The sequence below is a fragment of the Halichoerus grypus genome, chromosome 10 (genome assembly GCF_964656455.1).
Source record: "Halichoerus grypus chromosome 10, mHalGry1.hap1.1, whole genome shotgun sequence".
NCBI classification, from domain to species: Eukaryota; Metazoa; Chordata; class Mammalia; order Carnivora; family Phocidae; genus Halichoerus; species Halichoerus grypus.
Genome location: NC_135721.1, coordinates 112,959,153 through 112,973,826, shown reverse-complemented (window position 1 = coordinate 112,973,826; position 14,674 = coordinate 112,959,153). Strand labels below are relative to the sequence as shown.

Here is a 14,674-nt window from a genome sequence, read left to right as displayed (position 1 = left end):
CCCCTGCTTGTGTTCCTGCTCTTGCTATCTCTCTCTCTCTGTCAAAGAAATAAATAAAAATCTTTAAAAAAAATAATATAATATGTATATCAAATCATTACATTGTACATTTTAAATATCTTACAATTTTATTGCCAATTATAACTCACTAAAAAATGAAAAAGTTAAAGTTAGAAATTTTAAACAGTAACATACCATATCTTGCTTTGTTCACTTTATTTTCATTTAAGGATTTATTATTTATTTGAGAGAGAGAGAATGAGGGGAGGGGCAGAGGAAGAGGGAAAGAATCCTTAAGCAGACTCCCTGTTGAGGACTAGAGCTGGAAGCAGGGCTCAATCCCAGGACCCTGAGATCACAACCCCAGTGAAACTAAGAACCAGATGCTCAACCAACTGAGCCATCCAGGCACCTCACTTTGTTCACTTTGAAATACATCTTAGAGAGCATTCTGCATTAATATATACAGAACTGTTCTTTTATTTTTTTATTTTTATTTTTTCTTAAAGATTTTATTTATTTATTTGACAGAGACAAAGCGAGAGAAGGAACACAAGCAAGGGGAGTGGGAGAGGGAGAAGCAGGGTTCCCACTGAGCAGGGAGCCCGATGCGGGGCTCGATCCCATGACCCTGGGATCATGACCTGAGCTGAAGGCAGACGCTTAACGACTGAGCCACCCAGGCGCCCCCAGAACTGTCCTTTAAACAGCTATATAATGTTCCACTATTTGGATGTGCCATAGCTTATCTAACTAGTTACCTATTGATAGACAGTCAGGCTTGTTTCTAGTCCTTAGTACCCCTAGTAATTCTTCAGTGAACATCCTGGTACACTGGTATTGTGCACATGTCCAAGTTTAGCTATAGATTCATTTCCTATAAGTGAATGCTGTGTTAAAGATTGTGAATTTTAAATTTTGATAGACCATGCCAAACCGTTTTCCAAAAATGTTAGTCCATGTTTTATTTTATTTTATTTATTTATTTATTTATTTATTTATTTATTTATTTATTTATTTATATAGGGGGGCTGCGCAGAAGGAGAGAGAGAGAATCCCAAGCAGGCTCCATGCCCAGCTCAGAGCCTGACTCGGGGTGGGTCCCACAACCCCGAGATCATGACCCAAGCCGAAATAAAGAGTCAGACGCTCAACAGACTGAGCCACCCAGGCTCCTCCCATGTTTTACTTTAAAGCTCTGTGAAGTTTGCATTCTCCTCCATATTATATCTGTGTTTATTTTCATGAAACACGTCCTCCCCCAAATAGTCTCAGTCAGGTTGAAAATCCAGTAAGTGGCACCGTATGGACCCACTGGCTTTGCACACGTCTGGTGTACACTCTCATGAGACTCCCCCTTAAACTTGGTATAATCTGAGCCCTGTTCACCCATAGCTTCCTCTTGTACCGCTCCACCCTCCACCATACTGAACTCCTTCTGCTTGTTCTTTGTTGGTCATACCTGGAGTTGACATGCACAGATGTAATGGGCACTCTGGCTGAGAATGAGGTCCCAAAGGAGCCCAGGAGCCTCTTGCGAAAGGACTTGGATGCCAGGCTGACTCCCTAGAGCAAGAGGGAGCCCCAGAGGGAGTGTCAGAGCACTGGGCATTTTAGGAAGATTATTTGTTCCTTGGTCTGCCTCCTGTTGTCATCACTCTGCCTCTAAAAGTCCCTCACCAGTGACCTCCCCATTACTCAGTCCAGGGGGCACTCTTCTTTCTTTATACATAAGTACATATATGCATATGTCTGATGGCCACAATATAAAATGTCTATCTTATTGTGGGATGTGGGTAAAGAGTTTGAAGGCCATTGCTATAGGAATCCTGTTTCTTTCTCTAGCCCAGAACTCTCCTTAGAATTTAAGACCTGTGTTAAGCCACCTATTCCATAACTTCCCTTAGACATTCTTTATGTCCCAAATCTGACTCAAGACCTTCATCTCAAACTTGGATTTTCTCCTCTGTTCTGCATCTCAGGGAATGGACCCACCATCTATCCAACTGCAGAAGCTGGAAACCTGGGAATCATCTTTGGTACTTATACCTCCCCCAGCCCATGTCTGTCTTGCTGATTTAAACTCCTAAATATATCTCTTTACCTTGACTACTTTTCTATGTCCATCTTCACCATCCAGGTCCAAGGTACCCTCATCGCTCACCTGGGGAAACTGGCTTTCTTTATACTTTTTTTTTTTAAAGATTTTATTCATTTATTTGAAAGAGAGAGAGCACAAGTGGATGGAGGGACAGAGGGAGAGAGAAGCAGACTCCCTGCTGAGCACAGATCCCAAGGTGGGGCTCAATCCCAGGACCCCGAGATCATGACCTGAGCTGAAGTCAGCCGCTTAACTGACTGGCATCCCTGGTACCCCTGCCCTTCTTTATACTTGGGCTCCTGCTGACCCATTCTCTACAAAGCGTCCTGAATGATCTTATATTTTATTTTTATTTTTTATTAAGCAGGCTCCATGCCCAGCATGGAGCCCAACACAGGGCTTGAACTCATGACCTTGAGATCAAGACCTGAACTGAGATTAAGAGTCAGGTGCCTAACCGACTGAGCCACCCACGTGCCCCCTGAATTATCTTTTAAAAATGAACCCTGATCATGTCTTTTCCTTGCTTAAAAATCTTTCAATGACTCATCATCCTTCTTAGACTCAAATTCTAAACATGGCTGACCAAACCCCCAGGATCTTCAGCCTTATTTTGTACCATTGTCTCCCTTCCCTCTGCACTGGCCACACTAGCTGTTCTGGATAGGGTTAGTTGGCAGACAGCATCCATTCCCACTGTTTTTTGTTTTGTTTGTTTTTTAACTCTACCCCCAAAGTGGGGCTTGAACTCACGACCCTGAGATCAAGAGTCACAGGCTCGGGATGCCTGGGTGGCTCAGTCGGTTGAGCGTCTGCCTTCGGCTCAGATCATGATCCGGGGATTCTGAGATTGGGTCCTGCGTTGGGCTCCTTGCTCAGCAGGGAGCCTGCTTCTCCCTCTGCTTGCCGTTCCCCCGCTTGTGCTCTCTCTCTCTGACAAAAAAAAAAAAAAAACCTAAAAAAAAAAAGTCACAGGCTCATGGCTGGTGGGGCTCTTGGCTGGCTCAGTAGGAAAAGCAGGACTGAGCTCGCGTTTCTTCCCGCGCGCGTTGTGGGCTTGCGGTTGAGGTATATTTCTAGGGTCGGGTTGGGCTAGTCCGCGGGATGGGCAGTCCTCTCCCCCGACGGGGACAGTGCGGTTTGAGTCTAGAAGGCCGTAGTCGATGATTCTCTGGCACGAGGACCTCTTAGGGAAGTGGGAGGGGCTGCGAGGAGGGAGCCACGTGTTGGGGCTTCTGGTGCCGGGGTGGGAGCCCCTGCACCACATCCGCGCTGTCCCTTGCCCCGCGGGTCTTCTGCTGTTGGGTGTTGGTGTCGCTGTCGCCGGCCCCATTGCCTCCTCTGTCTCACGTTTCTGTAGAAGCGAAGTACCTTTCGCCTACTGTTCAAGGAAGGGTATCCAGGACCTGTTTTTGTTTTTCTCCTGCAACTCTCATTTTTCTTATCTCCTGAGTTTGTAAATTTTCCAAGTCAGAAAGCAGATTTTCATTTGGGAAGAGACGTCCTGTAATGTGTAATACAGACTGAGACCAGCTATGTTAAGCACTTGAGGTGTGTTATGTAATCCACATAGCAATCTAAAGGGTAGGTACTCTTACTGTTCTCATTTTCACGTGAAGAAACAGACTGCTTAGTAACTCATCCACGTTGTCTTCAGCTTGTCTCTTGATAAATAGTGGTTCCCAAAGACAAAAAATTAAAATGCGCTATTAAATTGTAAAAAAAAAAAAAAAAAAGGAAAAGCATACAATTCTTGATCTCGGAGTCGTGAGTTCGAGACCCATGCGAGGTGTAGAGATTACTTAAATAAATAAAACTTAAAAGAAAAAGTTGCAGGCTCTCTCGACTGAGCCAGCCAAGTGCCCTGATTCCCACTGTTTATGTGCCTTCCTGTGCTCACATACTGGAAAGCTAAAACACTTCCTGACTCCCCTGCAGCAAGTAGATATATTTGCCTGAGGTTTGAAGGTGAAAGTAAGGCAGGAGTCAAATAGTTTCGGCTGTTTCTGCTCCTAAGTAAGGTTGTGGAGACACGCGTGTCCTGTCTCTGGCTTCGAAAACTCATTTCATTGTCCTGGCAGTAGAAATGGCAGTGGCCTTCTGATCTCGGCAGCCTGTCCTTGGATGGTAGCTTTCAGTAGCGTGTCCTCAAACTCAACCTTTCCAGTGATGGCTTCCTGGCTCCTTTCTAGGAGAGGTAGCAGATCCTGTAGTAGGTCAGTTCAGTAGTGTTCTAGGAGTCATTCCTAATACCCAACTCCCTAATACCCCATCACTTTCTTCAATACCTACAGTGGTTTCTGTTTCTAAACCTGGACTTTTACACTGGGCATTTGGTTTCTAGAATCAGCCATGCCTCCTCTCACCATAGGGTTGTTATACTTGTTATCCCTTTTGCCGAGGCCTCTTAACCCCCAACCCCATCTCTCAATTAACTCCTTATAGATCTTCTTGACCTCAGTTCAGACGTTTTCTCTGGGAAGTTAATCCTGACCTCCAAGACCAGATCAATCTCTGTATGTTTCTTTCAGTGCTTGATCATAGTTTGTAATTCTTTGTGTGCCTCTAGAATTTGAGCCCCAGGGAACTTGACTCTTGCTGTATTCCATGCCTAGAGAGAGTTGGTGCTTAGTATACATGCTAAATAAGTGGATGGAATGGAGGTGGCCAGACTGGAGGGGGTCAGGACAAAATAAAGCCTCTTAAGTAACGCCGACAGGCCCAACAGGCCCTGGGTCACCTCCTCTTGGCCTTTTCCGAAGCACATCTTTTGGTGACTCTACAGCCAGCCTGAACACCCTGTGTGCTCTGGCCTCCGGGTCTTTGCACAGGCTCTTTGTACTGCTTGGACGGCTCGGCACTCTTCACCTGGCTTCTTCATCTTGCGGGTTTCAGTCATGACATCATCATCTCTTCCAGGAGACCTGTACTTCAGACAATTTTATATTCTTTGTATATCTTTTTCAGAATTTTTAAAAATACTTAATATTATTTTAAAAACTGCTCTTTACTCATCTGCATCTCCCTCTGCAAGTAACTATCTCATTCCTGGGTGTATGCAAAATGCCTTGCAGGAGGGCTTGGCTTTAATGGCCCTCGTATCTGTTGAAAGCCCAATGAAAAGAATGTCAGTTAGCCAGCCTCAGTCTGGGGATCTCTGCATACTCCCTAGGAACCCATGAACAGTGAGGGATTGTAATTTGGGGGTTGCTAGATCAGGAAAGGAAGCTGGGGGAGGTTTGTTCCGTTCCAGCCCATGGCTCCGTCCCCAGACCGCCAGGCAGGAGGCCCTGGAGCAGATCCTGTGGGGGATGGGCAGGGAAATAGTTTCTTCCTCTGCTCCCTTCAGGAGAGCTGGGGGGAGGGGGGAGGTGGGGGGAAGGGTAGAGAGAGGGAAGATTCCTTCCAAGGAGGCTCCTTGGCACAGTGCCTGCTTGGAGGGAAGGAGGGTCTGATGAATGCATGATGAATGCAGGCTTTCTCCCCGCCTCCAGCCTGTGAAGGAGGGAAACCCAAGGCACAGAAGGGAGAGATAAGGGGGAGGGATCAAGGAGGGAAGGGTCTGTTTGCTTTGGGAGACAAGAATGAGGGGCTGAGCAGGCCTGGAAAGGCAGGGCTCCTAAGAGCCAACCAGGCCTCGACTACACCTTAGCAGTTCTGGAAATATCCTCAAATCACTGAGTTAGAGAATCAAAACATTGAGAACTTTAGTTCTTAGGATTGGATCATTTTAACGTCTCAGAGCTGAAAATCCTTCAGTCGGTTGTGTCTGGGGTCTCCAGGGCTGGCTTGGAGTGAGTCAGCTCTCTGGGAAGTTTCCTGGACTCTTTCTTCCTCCCTTAGTACCTGAAGAGATGGCATTTTTTTTTTAAGATTTATTTATTCATTTATTTGACAGAGACAGCGAGAGAGGGAACACAAGCAAGGGGAGTGGGAAAGGGAGAAGCAGGCTTCCCGAGGAGCAGGGAGCCCGATGCGGGGCTCGATCCCAGGACTCTGGGATCATGACCCCGAGCCGAAGGCAGACGCCCAACGACTGAGCCACCCAGGCGCCCCAAGAGATGGCATTTTTAAAAGCCCATAAATACTTTGCATCCAGTTCGTGGCATTTACTCTAAGATGATGGAGCTAACATCTTACTTCTGCCTTCCCCATTGTAATCTCCTGAGGCCAGAATCCATCTCTCTCATTTTAGTACCATTCAGAACTGTGGTCTCAAACCTGGCTGCCAATCAGAATTGTTTGGGGATGCTTACTAAAAAAATTTTCACTCACACCAGCGATTCTGATTCCTTGGAGCAAAGTTAGGGCTTAAAATTTGAGTTTTTACAATGTGCTAAGTGAGTGCGATGCATACATAGGGTTTAGGTAACAATTCCAAAGGGCCTGGCACAACATAGTAGGTGCTAAGCGTGGCCTGCAGGGGTTGGAAATGTTTTTGCAGGGTAAACAAATGATGTGTAGAAATATGGATTGAACTAGAGTCTGTGTACCCCAGCATCTTACACTTTGAAAGGAGATAGGGCAACAGTGTTAGCAATACAAAAGATAAATATTTATTCAGAACAAAACTTTTAACAATCGATTTTACATTCTAAGCCACAAGGAAATAGCAAAACATAATGCAAAGGAAAAACAAAAACTAAAAGAAGAGCAGCTTACTGTCTTTTCTACTTTAACTCGGTAACACTTAGTTGACCCAATGCCCTCTTGCTTGACCTATTTTGCAAGCAAATTTTAGAGTTAACAGCTTACTTATGATTCCAGGTTAAAATCACCTTTCTCCTGTGAGTCAGGAAGTTGTAGATGAGCTCCAGTTAGAGGCTTCTCTGGGGTTTCTAGCTATTGGGGCTAAGGTGCAAACGTAAACCTCTGGTAGGTTTCCTTATTTAGGAACACCCCCATTTCTAAGTGGTGGCAGTGAACGATGAAGGGTAAGGCCCCAAAGGACTTGGCACTTTAATCCAGATATGATACCCCAGGGAGCAATGAGTACACCCTAGATTGTGTTCCTTTGGCCCTTCTCTATCTCCCAAGTATTCAGAAGCCCCTGCTAAATCCCTTTCTGCTTCCTCCCGGAGACGATTTCTTAGCATTCCTCTGGGCTCATCATTCTGGAGAGATCAGACTTTCTGGGCCCTCAAGTGTTGAGGAAAATGTTGTGAAGTGTGAGAGGTAGTGGAATGAGCACCGGGCTTGGGGTCAGGGAACTCTACTCTAGGCTAGCTCTGGCACCAGACAGCTATGGGATTTTGACCCAGTCATTTAACCTCTCTGGGCCTGTTTCATCTGCTGGAAATCCAGGGGATTGGTCTAAACCAATTTTTAGGTCCTTTCCAGCAAGAAAATTCCAAATTCCATGATTCTGTGAAAAATGGCTTCTGAGCCACTGAACAGCTGTCCCAAAGTCCATGCATTTTAATGCCATAAGAGAGGCCCTTGGCCACCATTCAGAGCTTACTGACTCAGATTACATACACTTCTAACAACACTGGTTTCACAAATTCTCAGACCACATAGATTAGAAGCAGCAAATTAAACGGGGAGGGTAAGAGCTGCAAAAAGTAGACACCCTGACAGAAGCCACAGTCAACAATGTTCTCAATTCAACAAACTACTGATGGAGTGCCTACCACGTGGTGGGCCCCGCACCTAGTGCTGGGGCATAAAGATGAGCAAGGCAGCCCCATGGATGAAAATCCTGGGAGAAGACAAGGCGTGGGGAGTAAAAAGTACAAAAAGCCCCACACAAAAACCACACACAAAAACAAAAACAAAAAACAACCCAGATACAAAAACGAAAACAAAATTTTAAAAAGGGAGAGGCGACACATCTGCACGCTACAGTTCTCGGTGGTTACTGATGACAGAGTCACCAATTCAGAAAAGGCTGAAATGGAGTAAACTCGGTTTAAGAAGGCAGAGAGAGATGTCTCTTGTAGGTTTAAAAAAAAGTTTTGGCACTTAAGAGGGGTAAGCTGGCTCTGTATTCACCCTGGCAGGCAGGTGGGTGTTCAGTGCCCAGCCATCCCGGTTAGCTGAGCTGCCACGGAATTGTGAACTGCTTTGGGACACTGGGCAAAGGCGTGTCCTCGCTTGCCACAGAGGTTACACACGATACCCTTCCGGCAATAAGGGCTCAGGTGACCCTCCTCCCCGCACCTGAAGCACCTGTCCTGCGTGCAGCTGCCGCTCATGTGGGTCCGGGAACCACATTTAAAGCACGTCTTGGGCTGCCCCTTGTACCAGCTGTAGCCCCTCTCGGCCCCCAGGAAGAAGGCCCCCGGCAGGTGCCTGACCCCGCCCTCCCCCTGGCGCAGCTCGATCTCACACTTGTACTCCCCGGTCCAGATCCCAAACCTGTCGGTCACTTTCACGGGCACTGCCAGCACATCGCAGTGGCGCTTGAGCCAGGTCACGATGTCCTCCACGTCCACCGTCTCGTTCCGGAAGAGGATGAAGAGCGTCTTCAAGCTGGACTTGCTCCGCCCCAGCACCACAAAGTTCTCCCAGCAGTCCTCCTGCTCGCGCTTCTCCTCGTAGACGCGTAGGAACAGGGCCAGCTTCTCCGCCGAGCGGAAGCTCACGTCGAACTCGCGGCTGCCCGGGATCTGGATGACCGCGTAGATGTCGCTCGGGTCCATGCCGATGGAGCGCAGGATGAGCGCGCCCACAACGAAGTCCCGGGTCGGGCAGGCGCCCTCGTCTCCCTGGAAACAGATGCGCACCAGGAAGCGGCCCTTGCCCGGGCCCGCCGCGGGGCCCGTCGCCACTGCCTGCTCGTCCTGAGCGGGCCGCTCGGCCGCGTCCTCGGCCACGCCAGGCCTGGCCGGGCCCGCCATGGCCGCCGCCGCCGCCGCCTCGGCCTTCTTCCTCCGGCCCGCCTCGGCTGCACCCTTCTTCTTGCGGGGATCCGCCGCCTCGCCGGCCGGGTCTCTCCGCCGACCCTTCGGGTCCCCGCGGCCGGCCGGGGGGAAGTCGCCGAGGCCCGGCGCCGCCAAGCCCGCGGGGGCGCCGAGCCCGCCGCCCACGCCGCTGCCTCCCTCCTCCTCCCGCCGCGACGGCCGCGACTCGCGGAACTCGCCCTTCTTCTCGGCCAGGTTCTTCACCACCTGGGCCCAGCCCATCTTCTCGCGGCCGCCCTCGGCCTCCTCGCCGCGAGCCGCGGGCCGCGCGGGGGGCAGGAGCTGCGGCCGCCCCCGCTTCCTCTCCTCCTCCGCGCCGCCGCCGGTGGCCATTTTACCTCCTTCCCAGCATCCTCCACTCGCTCCCGCAGCCAAAGGGCGCCCATCCGCGCGCCCGCCCGCCCGGGGCTGTGGGGGTTTGGTGGGTTGTTGTTGTTGTTTTTTTTTTTTTTGAAATTCGACGCTTCTCTCCCCCGCCCCGCTGAAGGTATTTACCCGCAGCGCGCCGCGGCCGGCGCCGGCCCGGAGCCCTCGGGTAACGGCCGAGCCTCGTGGCCGCCGGCGCGCTCCGGCCCCACCTCCTGGGCGCCGAGGCGGGATGCGCCGCTTGGAGCGCGTCCCTGTCCCCTGCGAGGGCTTGGCAGCCCCGGGCCACGCTCTCGAGGATTCGCTGTTTCGCAAGCGGTCCTCGATTTCATTCCGGCAGCATCACGAACGGCCCTCGGCCCTGAGGCGGGCCCGAGCGGAGGAAGATCTCGCCCATTTTGTTTTCTTTTCGATACCTTTTCTGTTTATCAAGAAACAAAACGAAACTAACTCCTCCTCCTCCCAAAGCACACGACAATGCATTGTTTTTCCAGCGTTTCCCTGCTTGTGCTCTCTCTCTCTTTCATTGTTTTTCCAGGGTTATGGACATTTTCAAACATAGAGAAAGTTGAAATAATTTTACCCAGTGGGTATTTTACCTCTAACTTTGGGCATTTTAACTTTCTATCAGAAATTTTCTATGCCTTGTCACACTACACCTCTATCCATAAGTCCTTATTTTTTGATACACCTCTAAGTAATACTGAACTATTTTTTAAAAAGGCCTCCATCATACTCATGATTGCAATTATAATATATTGAGCTCTTCAGCGCCCGGTACTGTTCTAAGCACATTAGGACAATTGCAAGCTTTATCACATGGAATCTTCCAAAACCACGCTGTAATTACACCCATCTTACAGGAGGCAGGGGGCTTGGAGACAGGGTTAAAACACTTGGTGAATTGGTAGAATTAATAGGCGACCGCGTGAAGCTGGCTTATATTTCTAAAATCGCTTGCTTCTGACATTGTGGATCAAGGATGTCTGCATCAGACTCTCCAGAAAAATCTGGTTAACACAAAGATTCTTGGCTAAAGTTAGCGCTGGACAGAATTTCTGTTCCTCCTTCATCTGTCTCAACTGGAGCTTTGGAACAAAGCATTGATAAAATCTGGGTGTTTGAGGGGATGGGTTTAACAATACCCTTTGTTAGCTTTGTTTTCTTAATGCAAGTCTGTGGGCATTTCAGGGTGCTTCAGTGACCATTGTGACTTTGGTAAAAGAAGAGGTGGAGATAGGGAGACCCTAGTGTGAATCTGACTGCTCTGAATCTCAACCTTGTCACATGGGGCCAATGACCTCAGTTTTCATAGCTTCAGTTTGCTCATCCATAACAAAGGGATATTAAGGTCTACTCTCAGAGGACTAGTGTTGGGGTTCAAGGAGATAGCCTGTGTCAAAGAGCTTGGTCCACAGTGGGATTTCCAGGAAAGGTCATCCTTCCTTCTGTTGGTGTTGGATTCTCTCCTATTTCTCTGCCATATCCTCTAGTTCTACTTAGCATTATGGAGTCCCTATGAGTTCTCATCTTACGATCTTTCGCTTCACCCAGTTCCACATATTGGTCTCAGGGAAGCCGACATCTCCAACTCTTGTGCCATTTGGACCTTCCAATTCCCTTACATTATAACCTCTGGCATGCTTTCCTCCATCCCTTCTCTGCCACACATTCCCATGATCATACTCAGATCACTACCAGAAGCATCAAACTCTTTATTAGAGTCATGTAATCCACTCTTTTCTTCTTTCTGTTTGCCAGCTCACTGGGAGGACTTTTACAAAACCAAATAGAACCTATATAATTTAAAACAATCTCTTCCATTCCTCTTCCCTATCCTCCCACCCCAGGCAATATCATACAAATATCTACAGGATCAGGCAGGTACCTTAAATAAGAACAATGTGCTGGGTGAAATGGAGAGCAGGTATTTTATCTGAAGGGGCAGTCGCAAGTCAACTCTAGCTGATTATTGCTCTCCGTAAGTGAGAGCCCTCTATAGCCAGATACTCCAAATTCTAAAGAGAAAACCGAACTCTATTTTATTTATGGGAAGCATTCTTCCTTCTTCCATAAGGCTGTCTCAGCTATATTTGGATCCTCTGTACAAAATTTAGAATCAGTCTACTAAGTTCCAGGAAACCATTTTTTGGGATTTCAATTGGAATTGCATTGAATTTGTACATAATTGCCATTTTATAATACTAAATTGCTCCATCTATAACCTCACTGGATGTCTCGTTTATTTAAGTCTTATTATTTTTATAAATTGCAATAACATTTTATAGTTTTATTCATAAGGGTCTTGCATAATTAAATTATTCCAAGGTACGGTATGGTTTGGTTGCTATTGTAAATAATAGGTTTAGAAATTACATATTTGTTATTGGTATTTAAAGGGAATACAATTGGGGCCCCTGGGTGGCTCAGTTGGTTAAGCAACTGCCTTCGGCTCAGGTCAGGATCCCAGGGTCCTGGGATCACCCCGTATCCTGCATCGGGCTCCCTGCTCAGTGGGGAGCCTGGTTCTCCATCTCCCTCTGTCTGCCACTCCCCCTGCTTGTGCTCTCTCTCTCTTTCAAATAAATAAAATCTTTAAAAAAAAATAAAGGGCATAGGGGCGCCTGGGTGGCTCAGTCGTTGGGTGTCAGCCTTCGGCTCCGGTCGTGATCCCAGGGCCCTGGGATCAAGCCCTGAATCGGGCTCCCTGCTCAGCGGGGAACCTGTTTCTCCCTCTCCCACTCCCCCTGCTGTGTTCCCTTTCTCTCTGTGTCTGTCAAATAAATAAATAATTAATTAAAAAAAAAAAAGGGGGCATACAATTGAATTTTGTGTAGTAGCAACAATGCTGACATCTTTTAAAATTTCCAATGGTTTTTAGAATCACTTTGTTTTTCTGTGTTGATAGTCAATATTGTCTGAATAACGAAGGTTTTGCTCTTTCTGCTCAGATCTTACACTTTTTTTTTGGTCTTACTGCACTAGCCAGGACCTCTCATATAACCAACATACAGTGGGCATTTTTGTTTTATTTCTGGCTACAAAGAGATCTGTTTGTATTTTGAAAAGATTTGACTTGTGGATTGGGTTCTGGCTCCATCTGAAATTTTAGTAACAACATCTTGTATCATAAGGTTTTGTTGATATGTGTATGGCCATACCTTCCATCAATTCCATTTTTCTCAGGTCAAGTTTTGCAGATCGAAGATTTCTATATTCTCTTTTGGTTATTTTTTGCTTTATTTCTTGTTGATTGTCACTGCCAGCAATTTTCCCTATGAGTTAGATAAAAGACTAAACCTTTATATTTATTTCTCAGTGGATTTCTTTAAAAATTATCAGCCATCCTCCTTAGCAGTGTTCCAGCTGTCAGACTGGCCTGTTGTGGAGATCACTGAACCAGGAGCTACAGGGGCCAGGCAGGTACCCTGTGAACAGATCAGTCCAGATGGGTACTGAGGCTATCTACAGAGGGGAGCTTGACTTATTTCTGGCAAATTATTGCCACAGAAGGATATCAGAATTGGTCAGTTTGGCACCTCAGTTTAGGTTCTTATTGACAGACTTTTGGAATTGCACCTTTAAAAAATGTATTTTAGGGGCGCCTGGGTGGCTCAGCCGTTAAGCGTCTGCCTTTGGCTCAGGTCATGGTCCCAGGGTCCTGGGATCGAGCCCCGCATTGGGCTCCCTGTTCGGCGGGAAGCCTGCTTCTCCCTCTCCCACTCCCCCTGCTTGTGTTCCCTCTCTCACTGTCTCTCTCTGTCAAATAAATAAATAAAATCTTAAAAAAAATGTATTTTATTTTATTTAAAAAAATTTTTTAAGGATTTTATTTATTTGAGAGAGTGAGTGAGAGAGAGGGGCGGAAGGAGAGAGAAGAGCAGACTCCCTGCTGAGCAGGGACTCAATCCCAGGACCCCAGCTGGGATCATGACCTGAGCTGAAGGCAGGCACTTAACCGACTGTGCCACCCAGGCACCCTGCACTTTGTTTTAAAAAAAGATTTTATTTATCTATTTGAGAGAGCGAGAGCAAGCAGGGGGAGGGGCCAAGGGGGACTGAGAGGAACAAGCAGACTCTGGAGCTAAGTGTGGAGCCCGACACAGGGCTCTATCTCATGACCCTGGGATCATGACCTGAGCCAAAACCAAGAGTCAGATGCTCAACCAACTGAGCCACCCAGTCACCCCGGATTTGCACTTTTTAAAAAAGAGCTAGTTAGGAGACTGTGGAGGAGGCGTGATTTGAGATGCACCTTGAAAGAAGAAGCGGGTTGGAGCGCAAGAGAGAAAAAAATCTGTGGGCCAGAATTTGGCAGGTAGGTCTCTCTGTCCTGCAATGTCGTAGTCTGGGTGTGAGAGAAGTAGATGTGTGTATGTGGGGTGGTGGTAGTAAGAAGTATGATTCCAGATGTACTTTGAAGGTATTGCTGACAGGCTTGGATGTGCGATGAGAGGTGAATCAAAAGATGAATCAAGGGTGACTCCAGGAAGAGTGTTGCCATTTTGAGTTGGGGGAAAGAGTTGCATGTTAAGAGTTGCCTATTAGGCACCCAAGTAGAGATGTTGAGTAGACAGTTGGATGTATGTGGCTGGAATTCAGTGGAGACGCTGGAGATATGAGTCTGGGAGGCATCCAGGTAGAGATGGCATCCGAAGTCACAAGACTGGAAGGGAACACGAATGGAGTGTGAGTGGATAGAGGAAAAGGGAGGGTGGGTCTGAGCCCTGAGACACTCCAATAATAAAGGGAGAAGAGGAAGAACCAGCAAAAAAGAGAAGGGGTCAGGAAGCCACTCAGGAGAGTGGTTTCCTGGGCACCTAGTTTAGAAAGTGTTTCAAGGAGGGAGTGATTCGCTCTGTCAAATGCTGCAGATAGGCCAAGTAAGATGAGGATGGAGAAGTGACTGTGACGTTTAGCAAAGTGGAGGGCACTGGTGGCATTGACAAGGACAGTTTTAGTGGAGAGGTAGAGAATGAAAGCCTGATTAAGAGGTGGAAAGGAATGGGCAACAGTAGGGGCACCTGGGTGGCTCAGTTGTTAAGCGTCTGCCTTCGGCTCAAGTCCTGATACCAAGGTCTTGGGATCGAGCCCCATGTTGGGCTCCCTGCTGGGCGGGAAGCCTGCTTCTCCCTCTCCCTCTGCTGCTCCCCCTGCTTGTGTTCCCTCTCTCACTGTGTCTCTCTCTGTCAAATAAATAAATAAAATCTTAAAAAAAAAAAAAGGAATGGGCAACAGTAGACAAACCTCTCTAGGAGTTGTGCTGTAAGTGAAGCAGAAATGGCAGAGTAGCTAGATGGGA

General features: G+C 47.6%; 1 protein-coding gene across 1 annotated transcript; it reads right to left on the bottom strand.

Annotated features, from left to right (window-relative positions):
• Positions 1-6,634: 6,634 nt before the first annotated feature.
• Positions 6,635-9,783, bottom strand: ZCCHC3 (zinc finger CCHC-type containing 3). The gene has a single exon (XM_036121805.2). It carries the CDS (start codon positions 9,337-9,339, stop codon positions 8,116-8,118), a length of 1,224 nt encoding a protein of 407 aa, XP_035977698.1. The 5' UTR covers positions 9,340-9,783; the 3' UTR covers positions 6,635-8,115.
• Positions 9,784-14,674: the final 4,891 nt, after the last annotated feature.